The sequence below is a fragment of the Lolium perenne genome, chromosome 5 (assembly GCF_019359855.2).
Source record: "Lolium perenne isolate Kyuss_39 chromosome 5, Kyuss_2.0, whole genome shotgun sequence".
Classification (NCBI taxonomy): domain Eukaryota; kingdom Viridiplantae; phylum Streptophyta; class Magnoliopsida; order Poales; family Poaceae; genus Lolium; species Lolium perenne.
Window position 1 is genome coordinate 13,229,153 of NC_067248.2, and position 18,073 is coordinate 13,247,225.

Sequence of the window (18,073 nt, forward strand, 5' to 3'; positions counted from 1 at the left end):
AAGTAGTACCTATGGAATATTCCTTCATATAAACTCAATGAAAACATTAGTCCATAGGGGTTGTCATTAATTACCAAAACCACACATAGGGGCAATATACCCTTACAATCTCCCCCATTTTGGTAATTGATGACAATCACAATAAGAGGGTTTATATAATGAATATTAGAGACAAGTACGCAACTTATCCGAGAATAAGTTGTATACAAGAGGTTGTATTTGATATGGTCAAGTAACACAAAGCTACTATCCCATATCAAAATCAACTCTACTCACACAACTACAACTAATGCAAGGGATGTGAGTAGAACCAATATATATAGAGCAAACTCCCCCACAATGTATGCACGTGTGATGAACATGAATTCATTGCATACATTGTCAAGATTAACCTTTGGGACAATTTCCACTATATATATACAACCATGCAAGACATATAAATATGGAATGCATGAGAGGCAAAACACTTAAGCACAAACCAAACTTAAGTATAAACCATTTCCCTTAAACCCTCTAAACTTCTCCCCCATTGGCAACAAGTGCCAAAATGGGTGAAAATTTTAGAAGGCCAATATAATGTGAGTTCCTCCCCAAGGTGTGCACTTCTCATAATTTGAGTGGAATCAAGTGCACATATCCAATGACGAATACTTGAAGGAAGTCAAACTATATTGAGGATCAAAGATTGCATAAAGATAACATGGTGAAGAAAGCTTTAACAAATAAAGCAAGCAATCAAAGATCCAATTGGACAAACAAAGATATCATGATAAGAGAGATATAGTGCTCTAAATAAAATAAGGAAGCTCCCCAAGGTTCGTGCACAATTTATAATGTTTGCATTTGAATACAATATGCACAAACATGGAATCCTCACTCCCTCTATATCATTTAGAACACAACTAAGATAAAGAGAATATGCTTATCAAGAATAACTTGTGTCCAACAAAAATGAGATATGAGTGCATGAAGAAAAACAAATAAACCAAGCAATCATAAATCTTCTTTACCAACACCACTTAAAGTCAAAGGATAAAAAGATGGTCGGCAAAGAACAAGGATATCAAGGTGATGGATTAACGCTCTCATGTATATAAGTTTCTAAAGTGGACAAAGTGATCCACAAAGGAACATGCACACACACATGAGGTTAATAAGATAAATAAGACAAGATATCCAAGATGAAGTCATAAAATATACCGAAGGATGTTTGCTCAAAAGCATATATAGCCTATGGCTCCAAATTTTCACTTATGGTATATGTATGAACTTCAACCAAGAAAATCTCAAAAACATCACAACTAACAATAAGGGAAGTAAAGCTAGTTGGAATGTTTTGAGAGAGGCAACAAGTATCACAAATTGGGATTTATTTCGCAATATCATCAATATTGCACATAAGAGCTCTTTGAGGAATTGATATGCAATAGATTGCTAGAGGGCATATTTGAGATAGGTGAATCATAAACATGATTTATATATATATTCCTATCGTATGCGTCTTCTCAAATTACTCAAATGTACAATAAGAAGTTTTTTTTTAAAGGATTTTTCAAGAACCGCAATATTTTCGAAATAAAGAATTTCATGCCAAGATGCAACCTACAAGAGGTTGGATGCTATATGAGTATGCATGAATAAGATACTTGTTACCGAGGTAGCAATGGCATGATGTAGTAGATACGAGTTCATCGATCATCCTAGCTTGACTCCAATTCTCATATGGTGATAACACCTTCCTTATAGATGAGACAAGCCTCCATTGCATCTCCAATGTTCCTAAAACAACATTCAAGTACATCTTGGCCCCCAAACTTATTGGGTCCAACATGGTTAGACTAACCACAATATATAGGACACACTCCATATAAATATGTGCATATTTTAGATGAAATTTGAATTTCATGCACATCTTAGCCATTTAGGATTTGATGGAGTATATCCTATATAATGGATCGAAGAAAGCAAGCATGCTACAAGTATAAACAAATTACATATAAGCATGCACAAAAACTTTTAAAGATCCAAGAAAAATATACTTTGGACAAAACACCAAGAGAATTGAATAAGGCATAAAGGTGTCACCAAACAAATTTGTTGTCCAAATTATATCAAAGACGCAAATCACAAAAGATTTGTTCAACAAAGTTCAACAAATGAACTAAGAAGAAACCATCGAGCATAAAGGATAAAATAAAGCAAGCATGCTCAAAGATTTATCTCATTCAAGCAAATAAAATATGTAAGAAGGAATGAGATAGCAAACTCCCCAAAAGAGCAAGGTTCAAACAAATAAACCAAACCCTCTACACTTTTCACAATGGCACAATGTACCGTAAGGAAAAGGTTTGTCTTCCAAAAGAAACACTTGATGTGAATCAAGAGGATTTATCAAAAGATTTTTCAAAGAGACAAGGAAGACATATGGGAGCAACAAGGATTTGTTGGAAATAAAATAAGGCAATAAGAAGTAATCCAAGGTGAAGGTGATCCATAAATTCAACCACATACAAGGTTATCAATTGTCAAAGACAATGAGTATATTGGAAATAATTTCCGGTGGTGTATTGACAATGATAGTAAGGATCATCTTCACAACAAGAGGCATAGGATAAATATATATAAGATTAAGCACTATGCACGGATGAAGATTCTTGATGGCTTCAACTAGTCAAACAATCACGCACGGCAATGATTAGAATAACTTGAAGCGAACGGTATCCCAAACAAGATATAGAGATATGTATTTGAGGAAAAACCGTATCAAGAATTTCTTACTCAAACAAGAACCCAAAGAAGAGCAATAAAAGCTTTTTAATAAAGTTGGAGCTTGTTTGAGCAAACATGCCACCTAGGAACAAGATAATTAAGAGTATCAACTCTAAGTGGCAAAACCTCATATGTTCACATTTTCTAGGCTTGTGATATGTACAAAACATATTACTCCCCCATAATGTGATAAGTCATTTCTTCTAAAACAAGAGGCAACTAAAATTCGACTAGAGATGATTAATGGACATTAGAATTTGAATTTCTCATGAGTATGACACACCACATAGTGATTAGATAATCTTGCAATATCAATACTAAGTGGTGGTACTCATGTACACACATTTTAAAGAAAGAGAGATGCACAAAGCATATCACTCCCCCAAAATGGGATGTTCCATTAATCACTTCAAAGAGAGCCAAATAAGATATCATTAAGATGCATTAGGCTCAAAACAATACACAAGTATATGATGAGTCAAACAAGCATACTTGAATACACAAGATAGGCAAGTAAGATACAACATATACAAACACATATTCGGTACAAAACCAAACATGCAAAGGGGCAAGTAACTTACAATAAATATGATGAGTTGAAGTATAAGTTACCGCAAGGAGGAACATTGGATATAAGATATAGATGATAATCCTTATGACTTGGCTTGATAAAAATATAATATATGAAGATCCCTTAATTCTTCATGAAGTAGCCAAGTCTCCAATGCCCTCCAAATGTACCTATTGATCAAGTTTGAGCTTGTTGGTCCCCAACTAAGTTGGGTCCAAAGAGGTTAGTCACAATAGGCTTGGCAACCCAAATGGTTCTTTTCTTGAAACCACTTTGAGTTCCAACAAACTTGGCAAACACATTGCCATCCTTATCCTTCCCTAGAGAATAATCATCATCAACAATTATAGGGTTAGATAAGGTACCACCCAAGCAAGAAGAAGCAAGATGCCCCTTCTCTCGGCATAAGTAGCAAGTGTTCCCCTTTTTCTTCTTTATTGATTTCTTCTCTTGGGGAACAATATCTTGATTCTTCTTGGGAAATGGCTATCTTCAACTTGTGGTCGAGCTTGAGCTTGACCTCGACCTTGTGGCCGTTTCCCTTGTTGCTTCTCACTCAAGTGCTTCTTCTTCTTCTTCAATGGGCATGATCTAACATGGTGCCCTTCAACCTTGCACTTGAAGCAAACCAACTTGGCCGGATCCTTGACTTTGTCTTGGCCCTTCTTCTTGTTGTTCTTGTTCTTGGACTTGTTCTTGTTATTGGAGTTGAATCCAAGTCCACTCTTGTCATTGGGGGATTGTTGCGCACTCAACATCTTGTCAAGTGCGGATTTCCCTTCATGACGCTTTTCCAAGTCTTTCTTCAAAGAAAGGACTTGTGCCTCGAGCTCTTTTATTTCCTCTACATGGTTAGTAGAAATACAAGTACTAGAGGAAGTAGAAGCTTCATTGTTAGAGCAACAAGGCGAAGCAAGTAATCCAATACAAGGTGTATCACTAGTTTGACTAGATGGATTACAAGGACTAGCACATGGTAATATAGCATTTTGAGTAGAGGTTGTGCTAATGTCCATATGAGGCTCACAAGATGTTACCTTAGTGATACTTGCCTCATGAGCTAACTTTAGCTCATCGTAGGAAGTTAGAAGATCCTCAAGAGAGTGTGAGAGCGTTTTATTGCTTTCTTCCAATTCCCTACAATTGCTAGTTAGCAACTCAAGTTGAGCCCTCAACTCAACATTCTCCTTTAAGATAGATGCTTCACAAGAAGTAGAGTTAGTAGCACAAGCATCAACAATAGTTTTCTCATTTTCATGCATATAGGATTCAATTTTTTGTGTAAGCATGAAATTAGTATGCTTCTCATCTTTTAGCTCATGCTTGAGGAGAGTGAATCTCATTTCCCCATTTTCAACATGGGACTCCAACTCCACTATGGTTTCCTTGTATTTATTCAAGATTTCCATAGAGTGTTCGAGACTAGCACGAGCTTCTTTGTTACCACGAAGAGAAGCATATACAAGTGACATATCATGCAACAACGTATTATATTCTTCATCATTATCATCATCATCACTCTCATCATTAGAGGATGTGTTAGGAGTCAAAGTAGGAGATACCTTTGATCCATTTGCCATAAGGCACATGTGCATACCGGAGGATGATAATGAGGATATTCTTGAATCCTCATTTGAAATCGTGTCTTGATCCATAGAGTGTTCGGTTTCCTCTACATTGTTAGTCAACAAACAACTAGAGGAAATAGAAGCATTTTGATTATGGGAGCAAGACAAGGCAAGCATATCATCATGGGATTTATGTAAGCAATTTACACATGATATGCAAGGACTATCAACACAAGCATGTAGATTATTTTCAATGCTAGATGTGTTTAAGTCCAAAGAGGAAACATTGCAATGAGATAGAGATGAAGAGTCATCACTATTGAGGACAATATCAACATTGCAATTTCCCTCACCACTCACCATATCATTACCTTGTGCCTTGCAACACGTTGGTGAAGTGGAAGTAGATGATAAGGTGGAAGCAACTTGGAGCTCTTCATGATGTGAAGGGGAAGAGAGCTCCTTGGAGTCACCACCGACCAATTGAGAAGTGGATCCACCAAACATTTCCTTAAGCTTGATCCACATCTCATGAGACGATTTTCGCTTTATATATATCAAGAACCTACGAAAATCGGGTCTCAAGGAGAATAAAAGCTCATTAGATACTTGAGCTTCAAGATGTAAGTTTTTCTCATCCTCTAAAGATAGATTTTGAGAATCCATCGGAGGAGAAAAACCAACATCTAGAAATTGCTCTATATGTGGACACAAGGTCCGAAGATTACAAAGTAAGCAATTTCGCCACAAAAGATAATTTGTGCCATTAAAGACAATTGTGTCATTGTGCACTATAGTACTAGCCGACATCTTTACTCTCAAGGCGGTGAAGCCTAAAACAAGGAGAGACCTTGCTCTGATACCAATTGTAAGATCGAGATGTCGCCTAGAGGGGGGGTGAATAGGCAATTAAAAACTCTTGCGGATTTGTCTTGTAAGAATGCGGAATTAAACTAACATTTAGTTTACAAGCACAAACCCTAAATATGCTAAGCTCAACTAAGTGTAACAATAGCAACTAGAGCTAAGCAAGATAGGCACAAGATATATGTAGCACAAGTGATAGGAAGATATATGTACTTCAAGCACGATGGCTATCACAAGGAAAGAGAGCTCGGGTATAGAAATAACCGAGGCATGCGGAGACGAGGATGTATTCCCGTGTTCCCTTCCTTTGCAAGAAGGTACGTCACGTTTGGAGGAGTGGAGGTCCACGAAGGATTCCCCGCGCCACGAAGGCTCACCCTATTCTCCGAACCACACCCACGAAGGATAATGGCCCTTTCCTTATGGTTAGCTTTTCCTCCGCTCCGGAGATGGCAAGCTCCACAACCACTTCACAAGCTCCACGAAGGAGAAGCCCGGGCCTCTTCACAATCTTCTTGAAGAGATCACCGGAGCACCAACCGCCAAGCCAACTAGGAGGTCTCCCTCCAAGAGTAACAAGCTCACGGGCTCTCACTCGAACTAATCGTGGTGGAGAGCTCAACACAATGCAATGATGCAAAGCAAGAACACCAAAGGTGTTCAAATCCTTCACACTCAAATCCCACCAAAGCAACAGATGCTAGGATGAGATTGGAGAGGAAGAACAAAGAGGAAATCAACAAATGACTCCAAGATCTAGATCCCAAGAGTTCCCCTCACTTAGAGGAGAAATGGATTGGTGGAAGTGTAGATCTAGATCTCCTCTCTCAAATCCTCAAGAATGGGCAAGAATCATGGGAGGAATCAAGGGGGGAAGCAAGTTCTTCAAATAGCAACAATGGAGGTGAGAGAATAGAAGAACTAACTAGCTCAAGGTGGAAGAAGGGCTATTTATAGCCCAAGCCGAAATATAACCGTTGGGGGATAAAAACGGGCAGAAAGTCGAGCAACCCGGCAGCTGACCCGGTGGTACCGGGCCACATACCGGGCTGCCCGGTAGCAGCACCCGGTGTACCGGGTTGGCTACCGAGTTGCCCGGTAGCAGCACCCGGTGGACCGGCCGATTAGGAAGCTCCTGTGCCCTGGTTCCACTTGGCAACCCGGTAGCAGCACCCGGTACACCGGGCTGGCTACCAATATTTCCGGCAGCAGCACCCGGTGGACCGGGCTGTGTGCCGGACTGACCGGCAGCAGCACCCGGTGGTACCGGGCCAGAAACCGAAATACGGGGCACTTGAAAAACCTTTTCTTTTTCTTTAAACAGAAAATGCTCCCGAACTCCGATCCGCATGAAACCAATTTTGTTTGGAAGATAACAACAAATGCTATCTTATAGAAAGTGAAAACCCAAGAATCTGTAGGAGGGGATTTTATCATGAATATAAAAGGTAGAACCTTATATCATGAATAAACGGTAAAATCACCCAATCTCGAAAACGCAATAGAAGATGCATGTGAACTCCGTTTTCGATGAACTTGGGCTTGTTGTAAAGCTAGCAACAAGCTCAAGAACCTCACACCGAGAAATGCCAAGAAGCAATAGGGATATGCAAAGTATGCAAAGGATTGAGCTCCCTAAGACGATGCGTTCAAGTTACCCAACCGAAAGCCCCTCTTGATAGTGCGGCTATCTATCCTATAATCCGGTCTCCCAACAACCACCTTGAGACCGGTAAAAGGAAAACCTAGCAAGGCCATACCTTTGCCTTGCGCATCCCGCTTGATCTTGATGATAGCTCTTCAAGATCCACTCAAGCCGGAATGCCTCACTTGATCATCGTCGCTTCGTGAAGACTCACAAATGCTCCCCCATACACCATGATGGGAAAGCTCTATTGATGCACATCTTCACATGTCCATTATCACCAAATGGACGGCAAGCTTCAAGCATGTGATCTTCTTGAGATGCTCATCTTGAACTTGCCCAACTCAACCTTGATGACGATCACCACTTGATGTCATCCTCTCATGGGCTATATGAGATCTCCCTTTTGATGCATGCCCATGGAAAGATACCTAACCCACATGGACAACACAAGTGCACATATATGATGGGTTAGTTCATAAAGCATAATTGACAAGGCTTACCATACCACATGACTTCATGTGGCACATTCTCCATGCTTCATGTGTTGACCAATCTTGAATCTATTCTTCACTCTTTGTATTGGTCAACCTTGTATCTTCTCATGCTCTATCATACTATCTTGAGGTGTATAAAGAATTCTTCATTTGTTTGCATGCTCTAAATCTTAGTCAACCATAGCTCAACTTATGAGACTATCATGACACCGACTTAGAGCCATAACTTGAATTCTTCACGTGGAATCAAGCACTCAAGATCTTGATCATCCATTGCTTATCACATAAGCTAGAGCATGGCTAATATTGAGTTCCACATAGGAACTCCATCTTCATTTCTTCTTCTTGATCATATCACATATATATCTTCAAATCGATGATCTTGATGCCAATACACAAGGTATATCTTTATCTTCATGGCATCCATACTTGAATCCAACACATGGACTACAAGTAGTACCTATGGAATATTCCTTCATATAAACTCAATGAAAACATTAGTCCATAGGGGTTGTCATTAATTACCAAAACCACACATAGGGGCAATATACCCTTACACTTTGGCAGGACGCACTACCATTGTCAGCAACAACGTGGAACCTGCACACAACAAAACCAATATACTTTGCCCCAACTTACAGTGAGGTTGTTAATCTTACTGGTTTTGCTGAAAACAAAGGATTAGACGTATAGTGTGGAAAGAGATGTTTGTTTGCAGTGAAATAAAGACAATGCTTTGCAGTAGATGGTTTTATCATTGTAAAAGAAAGGACCGGGGTCCACAGTTCACTAGATGTGTCTCTCCATAAAGATAAATAACATGTTGGGTAAAAAAATTACAGCTGGGCAATTAAGAGAATAAAGACCATACATGCCAAGATGATTACTATAAGATTAATTTGGGCATTACAACAATATTCATAGACCGTAATCCAACTACATCTATGACTAATAATCCACCTTCAGGTTAGCATCCGCACCTCTTTCAGTATTAAGTTGCAAGCAACAGATTATTGTATTAAGTAAAATGTGTAAAGTAAACAATAGAATTATCCTTGGATAAAGTATTGTTGTTTTCTCCCTAGTAGAAATAGCACATCTATAACCTTAGAAGTTATTGTCACTCTCCTAGATTACTAGAGGAATGAACCCACTATCGAGCATAAATACTTCTCTTGGAGTCACAAGCACATACTTGGCCAGAGCATCTACTAGCAACGGAGAGCATGCAAGATCACAAATAACATATATAACAGATCATAATCAACTCAATAGTATTCAATAACATGAAGCATAATGAGGAGAAGACAATCATCTAGCTGGAGGCGGGCATGGTGATGAAGAGGCCTCCGATGATGATCCCCCTCTCCGGCAGGGTGCCGGGAAGAGCTTCAGAACCCTCTCGAGCTAGGGTTGACGATGGCGGCGGTGACGGAACGTTTCGTGGATGGAGGCTCGAGTATCTTGGTTTTTCCCGAGGATGTGAATTTATAGGTGAAAGGGCGAGGTTGGTGGGCGCCCGAGGGGCCCACACCATACCTAGGTGTGACCAGGGCGTGGGCCGCGCCTAGGGGTGGTGTAGCCACCTCCTAGCTCTTCTCCATCTCTGTTCTGGACGCCATCTTCGGGTCGGAAAGTTAGAAGGTTTGGCTTTTGTTTCGTCCAATTCCGAAAATATTTCCTGTACAATTTTTCTGAAATACAAAAAACAGCAGAAAACAGGAACTGACACTGTGGCATCTTGTTAATATGTTAGTTCCAAAAAATGCATAAAAATATTATTAAGCGTAAACAAAACATATAGAAATGGGTGTAAAACAAGCATGGAGCTTCAAATATTATAGATACGTTTGCAATGTATCACTCCGTGCCGCTCCCTCTAGCACCAAACGGTCGGAATAAAAGCATGGGTGTGCAAGACCGAATACCACCCGATCCAGTGAACTCCAGGCATAGGGTGCACCGTTATATTCGCCAGTGGAGCCTTCCGGAACTCATCACTCCGTCCAGATTTAGATGGACAAGCCTCATGCATGTCTTTATCTTCGCACAAGAGAGACTCTTGTACCACCACCATTATTCAGGTCGGGCCCCGATGCCGCCGACCATCCCAGACCAGTTGTGGCAAAGTGGTGACACCAAGCGAATGGGCAACGCCTTTCAGCTGGTTGACCCTCCACCGGCGACAACCAGGAGGCTCATGCCTTCCTCAGCCATCACCGGCTTCCGCGCCTACCCACCTCACCGCTAGGACACAGTAGCAGATCGAAAGACTCACCACGACCATCCTCAGGACGACCATCTCTAACGAAGAAGAGGGCCGCCTCTGCCATCCAACCAAGGGTTGCTGCCCCGGGCAACCTCATGCTGTGGGAGAATCCTTGGAGCACCACCTCGCACCGACGGGAGGCGGGGAGATGCAGTAGCGCAGATCGAGGATCTGGCCGTCGCCAGCTACCACCGGCGTCGACGAGGGTCTTGGCCGCCGCCACCCAACGCAGCTGGAGGAAGATCCGTCGCCGCAGCCACGCCACGCGTTCTTTGCCCGGCGGCGCCACCAGCGGTGGCGTGGAGATGGGCATAGAAAAAGTGGCAATCTTTCCATTTCGGATGGTAATAGTAGTGGAGGCATAGAAACGGTCCATGTCAATCTCGGCACATGGGTTGCCCATGCCGACCCATAGCTTGTTTGCGTGCCTCTGCTCGAGCCATGGCCATCTCAAACGAAGGGCACTTGCTAATTTCTCAAGGTATAGGATGCCCAAGCCACCAAGATTCTTTGGCCTACACACTGCCTCCCAATTTAGTTTGCATCTGCCTCCGGTAACCTCTTTGGTGCCGGCCCAAAGAATAGCACTCTCAGTTTTATTCATGGAGGCAAGGCATCACAGTGGGATCCTTAGTGGCGTTAGATGGAAAATTGCTTGAGGTGAGGACGGATTTGACAAGGGCTCCACGATCGGCCGCATTGATGTTCTTGCCATCCCAAGTGGCAAGCTTGCCGGCCATCTTGCCCTCAAGTGGTTGGAGATCAACTCTTTTAAGTTGCCAAATCCAAAGTGGAAGCCCCAAGTATTTGATAGGGGAAGCACGAATGAACGGTAGCCCCTCAAACACCTCGTATTAATGTCCCGACAATTGATAGGACTATAGGAGTGACCAAGCTTTTTTGGAAGTTAGTGTGTAGCGAGTTGTGTACTCTGAAAATCCAGTCTTGTCGCTTAATATCTATGCGTACTGTCATAAAATCAAAAGATGATTATTTTTTTGAAATTTTCAAGCATCACACAATTGGTTAGCTGATTTTTGCAAAAAAAAAGGCATAATTTGCAGCGGGATGCAGACTTGGCTGAAATTTGACAAGCATAACCAAAAACACAACTTCCTGAAGCAGTATATCACAATGCACAACATAGAGATCACAGCCACGACAATGCATGAGAAAGGTAGCAGATTAATGCAACATGTTCACCATGTTTTGACCAATTTACAAGCCACAACATCTAACCATAATTAACTAACCAGTACTTCTGAAACATAAGGTACCCTTGCTTGCAACATCATACCAGAAACCAAACTGACATAGGGGTTCTTGCAAGAGTTTGGGAGATGGAGCTGGCAGAGGAGAACCAAAAGCTCACGAATTTCCAACAGAAAAGGCACTATCACTAAGTAACTAATTGAGCATGGTCACAAGACTGGCGCCGCCGCCATGCTGATGATGTAGACGTTCATGGTGGGCTCCTTCTCGTTCTCGAGTGGTTCGAACAGGCATATGTCACCATCATGTAGCTTGTTTTTTCTAACAAACTTCGACCAGCCACCCTGTAGCAAATAATTTTTTCTGTTTTTCTTGTTGCCGATGTAGAGATTGACTTTCCAAGTGCAAGTCTTCTCAGCTGGTCTCTGAAGTATTATTGTCTTACCCTTGCTTGAGAGATGAGCATCAGCATAGCTCTTCTTGACGTACTAGTTTTGTTCGTTGCATATTCACAAGGCAGATGGTAAGCTGTCAGTAATTAAGGAAACAGCATGGATCCATTATCTATTAAAATAAACAGCGTGGATCGAGCAGAACTTACAATGCTGGTCCTGTTCCTCCGGATAAGGGACACATATATTTCAACTTGAGGCTGAATAACCTGGAGCTTCTCTTCAATTTTTCTGTCCTGCTCGCTGGTCAGTTTGGTATGTGATGTAGTCACATACATTTTTGTAAGATGTGGGACTGTTATTGTTACTCTACCATCGCTCTTGGACACTTCGAATGCGCAGATGTCACCTTCCTGTAACTTATTTTCACGAAAGAAGCCAGTCCAACCAGTAGAAAGGATGCATGAAAGGACGCATGTGCCATCTGTGATAACCTTCAAACTGGCATCGCTTGTTTTGCTGTTTGCAGGACGACAGAGTTTGATGGTCTGGTCTTGATGTGGAAGGTGCTTGACAGCATACTCCTTGCTAATGACCTGTTACAAATGAATGATGTAGTTAGTGAATTATCTCAAACTATAATTTGCAGTGTGCTAGTGTTTCAACAATTTTCATGAAGTTCTAGCAAGATAGTCTGATCATAGTCTTCATTCAAGAAGTTCTGAACAATGTGTGACAAAATCTAACCGAGCCATTGATTGATTCGAGAAGCTAATATAAACGTACCAGAAATCCATCTGACGCATTTTTCTCGTTCATGGCTGCGACATAAAATGAAACTCCAGGCCTATTTTCTTTCACAAGTTCGTCGACTCTTGCCTTCTGAGTTCCAGTCAGTTTACAACCCATCTCTAAGATGTACGGTGATCTAGTGGATCCCTGAAGGCCACCTGAACTCCCGGGGTCCTGAATATCTTTTGAAGATAAGACATTTTCATCTGCACAACATCAAGCAGGAAAGCAGAAATGAGAACAAAAAAATAGTAAAACAGGGCAAAAAATACATCAGTAGAAATGCACACTCAACTGTTCAATTCTGAATTGGTTTTCTGTGAAGGTGAGCCTGCTGGAGTCATCTTTGAAGTTTTATTACTGTGATCCGAACCGTCATCCTGACGTTTTCTTTTGGTAGGTAGTGATTGATCATGAACAATGTGCCTTTCTTGGACATCAGGTCCACGGTCCATCATAACGCACGACAACTCTTTCTCACAACCACTCTGTTTCAAGATCCGCACTTTGAAGTGGGAGTTCCCACTGTATGTAAAGACCAGAATGTAACCCAGTTCAAGTTCATAAGCATTGGCAAATTTTGCCCACCCTGATTGAAAAACCAACTCATCATGTTCCCTGGCAACCTGAACACTATAAATTTTACCATCTGGGACTTCTAGTTTGACTTCATCAGATACGTGACCTCTGAAATTAGTGCTGAACTTTTTTGGTATGGCCTACGTGAAGAAACAAATGACAAAGGATCATCGACCATCCAATCACCACAGAGGAAGCTAAGTTATTTATAATCCATCTTATGTCTATATAATTCAATATGAAGCAAACAAAAAGTCTACTATGTACTATCAAACATTGGTTATCTGGGTAAGTTGGTAAACTTTGTACAGTTTAATTTTCAAATAAAGTATATATGATGTAGCCAAAATTGGTTCGTGAACTCCTAACTTCACCATCAGGATCATCATTTTCTAGCATTGTATCTTTTTTTTGTGAAACAACACGTTTAAAAACAGTAGCAAATATATTTGGTGCACAAGACAATATAATTGACAAGGTCTTACCATTTCATCCTTGAAATTTTCAATGCACATAACCTTGAAGAAACACCAGTCATGACCATCCATGTGCCAATAATGGCGCTTAACACTTTCTATGCATATTGTGCATGTTTCGTTCATCCTGTGACCATTTAGTGCACTCCTTCCATATCTGTTGAGATGAAATTGTTAAGAGTATTGAAATAAAACCCACACGCGCACATACACAGGTTCATATCAGTAAGTACAAGGTAGGAATTTTGCAATAAATCATATATCAGATATGACACCAGGAATGCACAAAGTTATGCTTATTGGTCACGGAAACATAAAATGTGACTACAGTTACCACTAACCTTTCTTTGACACAAGGAGTGGTGTTCTTCACAAGGCAGGATAACAATTTATCACAACCACTTACATTGAAGATTCGAACTTTGAAGTGGGAATTTCCACTATATCCAAACAACAAGATATCACCCTCTACAAGTTCACAGGACCTAGCAAATTTATCCCATCCAGATCGAAGGGCAAGCTCATGCTGTTCCTTGGCAAGCTGAATACTATGTGTTCTGCCATCGGGCAGTTCTAGCTTGATTTCTTCAGGTATTCCCTCTCTGACATTGTTTGCAAACTTTTTTGGTATGATCTGCAGAAATAACCAAATGAGAACACTTTGTTACTTATGAGATAAAACAGTCGCTGTAAAGGCAATCAAGAGCATGTACAAAATTAATTTGTCACATGAGATCAAAATTAGTTTTTTCCAGAGCAGAATATAGCTTGTGAAATATTTTTTCTATTAGCAACTAGCCAACCACCAGTTAGCTAATATTCATGCATATTCAGCTATTCTAAAACCAGGGAACATCCACATAGCCTAGTGGTATACGCGAGAATGTATTTACTCAGGTACTACGTTGAAATCCCATTCCCCTCCTTAGAAAAAATGATACTTCTCTTGGTAATCTCTTTTATATGTATAGAAAAACAGGTTAGTGTGGCTAAATTCACTAGAAATTCAAAAGGAAACATATTTTACACATTTTTACATCTGAACATATGGTTACTGAGACATGCTTCATAAATCGTTTGATTCAACAGGTATATTATCTGAAATTGTTTTGAAATTCCCAACTTCAGCATCAAATTTACAAACATTGCTAGCACAGTTTCTCACCTGCCCCAGAAGTAATAATCTTATAAGAGTGAATTCCACTTTTTACCCTCCAGTTTTGCATTTGCGACACTAATTACCTAGCAGGGTGAAAATTTGTGTAGATTACCCATTTTAAAGGCTTTGTACCCTTATTTTTTTGGTGTGTCCCCATTGGGCAAGGTATTAGGTGATGAGCGGGGTCCAAAAATATCAAGATGTTAGTGATGAAGGGAACATATGGATTAAACAAGTTCAGGCATAAATCGTCCATAAGGCCCTTCTATATTTACATCTTTTATCGCTCCACATCGACGTATCATACCTATTCTATCTAACAATAACAAGTAAAATGATAAATTAGGCCTAAACCGTGTTTAAAGTCTTCTAAATGGGATATTTCGGTACAGGTTCTACTAAATGGGGTAATATGTGCCACAAATGCACAACTACAGGGTAAAAGGTGGAATTCACTCATCTTATAAACTATAGAAAACATATCTTGGTGCACAAGAACAGCGTAATTGACATTGATTACCAGTCCGTTTTTTAACTCATCGACACCCATCTTGACCAAGAAGAAACGAATTTTATCCTTGTGGTGCCAATAATCAAGTGCAGCACATTCCTTGCACATCATGCGTTTGCTCCTTATGTCACCATGCCTACCATTTTAGTTCAGATGAAACTATTTTAGCGAACTTTAATCAGATATTCACGTGTAGATGCTTTGCACATCCGCACATACTGCACAAAGTAAATCCACCAAGTACATGATAAATAACAAAATTTAATCATAACGGCAGGGAAAAATTAGCAATGTTCCTAATTTATAATGGTATAGGCAAGAATATCGAAAATCGATAAGAGTCCACATAATTTTAATTGCAGCTTAGTTGCCAACCTTTCCTTTTGGAGTGACTGCATATCATGATTATCATAAGACATGTTGCTTTCATGGACACAGGGAGTGCTGCTGAAGGCAACACAGGATAACTCTTTCTCACAGCAACTTTGATTGAATATTCGAACTTCAAAGCAGCAGCTTCCACTGGACTCAAACAATAAGATGTCACGCTGCTCGAGGTCATATGCGTTGACAAATGCCGCCCATCCAGATTTAAAGACTAGGCCATTATCTTCCTTACAAACCTCAACGCGATATGATTTACCGTTGGGCACTTCTATTTTGACTTCATTACGTATATGTTGTCCCATAATTTTTGCCAACTTTGTAGGTACATTCTGCAAGAATAAACAAATGGTATCTTATTGAACCTAAGAAGATGGTTCCTATACAAAGGCCCATTTTATTTTAACAAAAATAAGATTAATTTAATCTGCAGGAACATAACACACTCACAGAATCAAATAAAATTGTAGCTGTGTCAGTACCAAGCAAATAATAGTTGAGTGTGACCAAATGAACGTAGAACGGCAGTTTCTTGATTAAGTGGGGGAAAGATCATCAACAACAACAGATGCGCTAAACACTAGTTCATTGTCATGCCCAGAATTAATTTTTATAACCAGATTAGTGCTGGAAACTTTACTCCCACTTCGGGGTTATTTTCTAAAGTATGTTACTGGATTCTCGCTGCCTCTGAGGTGTGACTTTGTCCACTTAAAGGAACTTTCACTACACATGTTCTCTAACATCATTTAAAAGAAATGGAAGTAGTACTACATAGGCAAGTTTATGCATGTTAAATATTCACAGAAAATTTATCATACAGATAAGCTAGGAGAATTGTTTTGACGAAGAATGTACATCAGACTCAGTTTTGAAACTCACAACTTCATATCAACTATCAAGTCTATCAGATGGCTGGCGCACTATTTCAGTTCTCTCAGAAAATGCTGGTCTAAGAAATAAATGAGACATCTTGCTGCACAAGAAGAGAGAAGTATGATGTCGTACCACGAAATCACAGATGAAACTCTTTTTCCAGTCACCCTTGAGGTGCCAATTATGGAATACGACGCACTCGCTGCATCTTGTGAAAGATGTCGTCATCCTGTAACCACAACTAGCACTTAATTGGGATCAAGTTGTTAGAGAAATTTTGCATATATATCCGGTAAGAACTGAAGAGAACTTTGTGCGCAAGCTTCCGAAAATTGTAAAACTAGAGGGATGCTATTTTTGAGTGAAAAAAATATAGAGATATGTTGTATGAACTTGGAAACATCCATCACCGAAATCCAAGGCACATGGGGAGAGACGAAAATACAAATGCAGGGCAGAACCATTCCCTGTTTCTCCTTAGCCTATCTCACAGATGTAACCCAGCTTTGTAATAAAAATTGTCTAAGGCCATAGATCATATCCTCGGAAAAAATTATCGTCAAAATCAAGAGAGAAGTAAAAATATGAGACCCTTGATAAATAGCAAAAGAATTATATGCACATATGAGACACTTGAAATTAAGGAATAAATTAAGAAGAAGAAAGTTATTTTTTAATTAATAACCGGTTCTTCTCGTTGAAAAAAAAGCCTTCGTCCAGTCTTTGAAAACTATGGTCCAGATCCGTTGGACCTAAATTAAACCTATGGTCCAGATCTATCGTGACCGGTCAGGGTTGACCTCACCTGGCGTGGCGCTGAGGTGGCGATGACGAGGTGCGGGCGTGCGCGGCGTCGACGTTCCGGTGGTCCTCCGGCTCGGACGAGGTGTGGCGCTTCGGGTGGTGGCTCGGCCAGAGGCGGCGCTCGGCGGCTCCAGCGAACTTGGTCCCCTCGGCGGTGGCGCTGCGCTGTGAGGAATGGACGGAGGAGAGTATGAGAGTTTGAGTGTGAGGCGGCGTGCGAGAATTGAAAGAGCACGAGAACGAGGTGGCTTTAAAGGGCCGTTGGGGGATGGCCGACGTCCGCGCGTGCAAGCACATATCTCGGGCTGGAGGTTGAAGAAGAGCGCCGACAGGTGGGTCACGGGCGCGTGGGTGCTCCTTGGACTGCTGCACCACCGCTGCTACCGGCAGCCGCACCACCCGCCCATGATATTTCTCGCACGCCGCCTGTAGGACGATGCATGCCGGCCCAGCGCCACGCCGGGTACAACGTCCGTCCTTTTATCACAACAGCCACTTCCACTTGTTGAGCATCATTACTAGTTAATGTGTTCCTAGTACATTTTATGCTCTTGGCTTGTTAGACCAACAGTTCAGTTCAGGGGTAGGATTTCATCCCCAAAACCGCAAACCTCAAATTCGGGTATCTAGACCACTCCAAGCGCGTTTTGAAGGTCGAAAAACGGACGCGCAGTCCAGACGCATATTCGGAAATATGCTGTT

At 40.9% G+C, this 18,073-nt stretch overlaps 1 protein-coding gene across 1 annotated transcript; it reads right to left on the reverse strand.

The window, feature by feature from the left end:
• Positions 1–11,376: 11,376 nt before the first annotated feature.
• LOC127298952 (B3 domain-containing protein LOC_Os12g40080) lies at positions 11,377–13,790 on the reverse strand. The gene is made up of 5 exons (XM_051328820.2): positions 13,647–13,790; positions 12,878–13,301; positions 12,577–12,788; positions 12,000–12,386; positions 11,377–11,886 (listed from the first exon to the last, which is right to left on the reverse strand). Exons 1-5 carry the CDS (start codon positions 13,761–13,763, stop codon positions 11,608–11,610), a joined length of 1,419 nt encoding a protein of 472 aa, XP_051184780.1. The 5' UTR covers positions 13,764–13,790; the 3' UTR covers positions 11,377–11,607.
• Between the last annotated feature and the right edge of the window lie 4,283 nt (positions 13,791–18,073).

Excerpts from the sequence above, each read along its gene's own strand:
- LOC127298952 (XM_051328820.2), bottom strand. The coding sequence starts at position 13,763 with ATGAACGAAACATGCACAATATGCATAGAAAGTGTTAAGCGCCATTAT. Across the intron at positions 12,789-12,877 it reads AACCAATTCAGAATTGAACA|ATGAAAATGTCTTATCTTCA; the intron begins GTTGAGTGTGCA and ends GATGTTGTGCAG. Across the intron at positions 11,887-11,999 it reads GGAGGAACAGGACCAGCATT|TACGTCAAGAAGAGCTATGC; the intron begins GTAAGTTCTGCT and ends GAACAAAACTAG.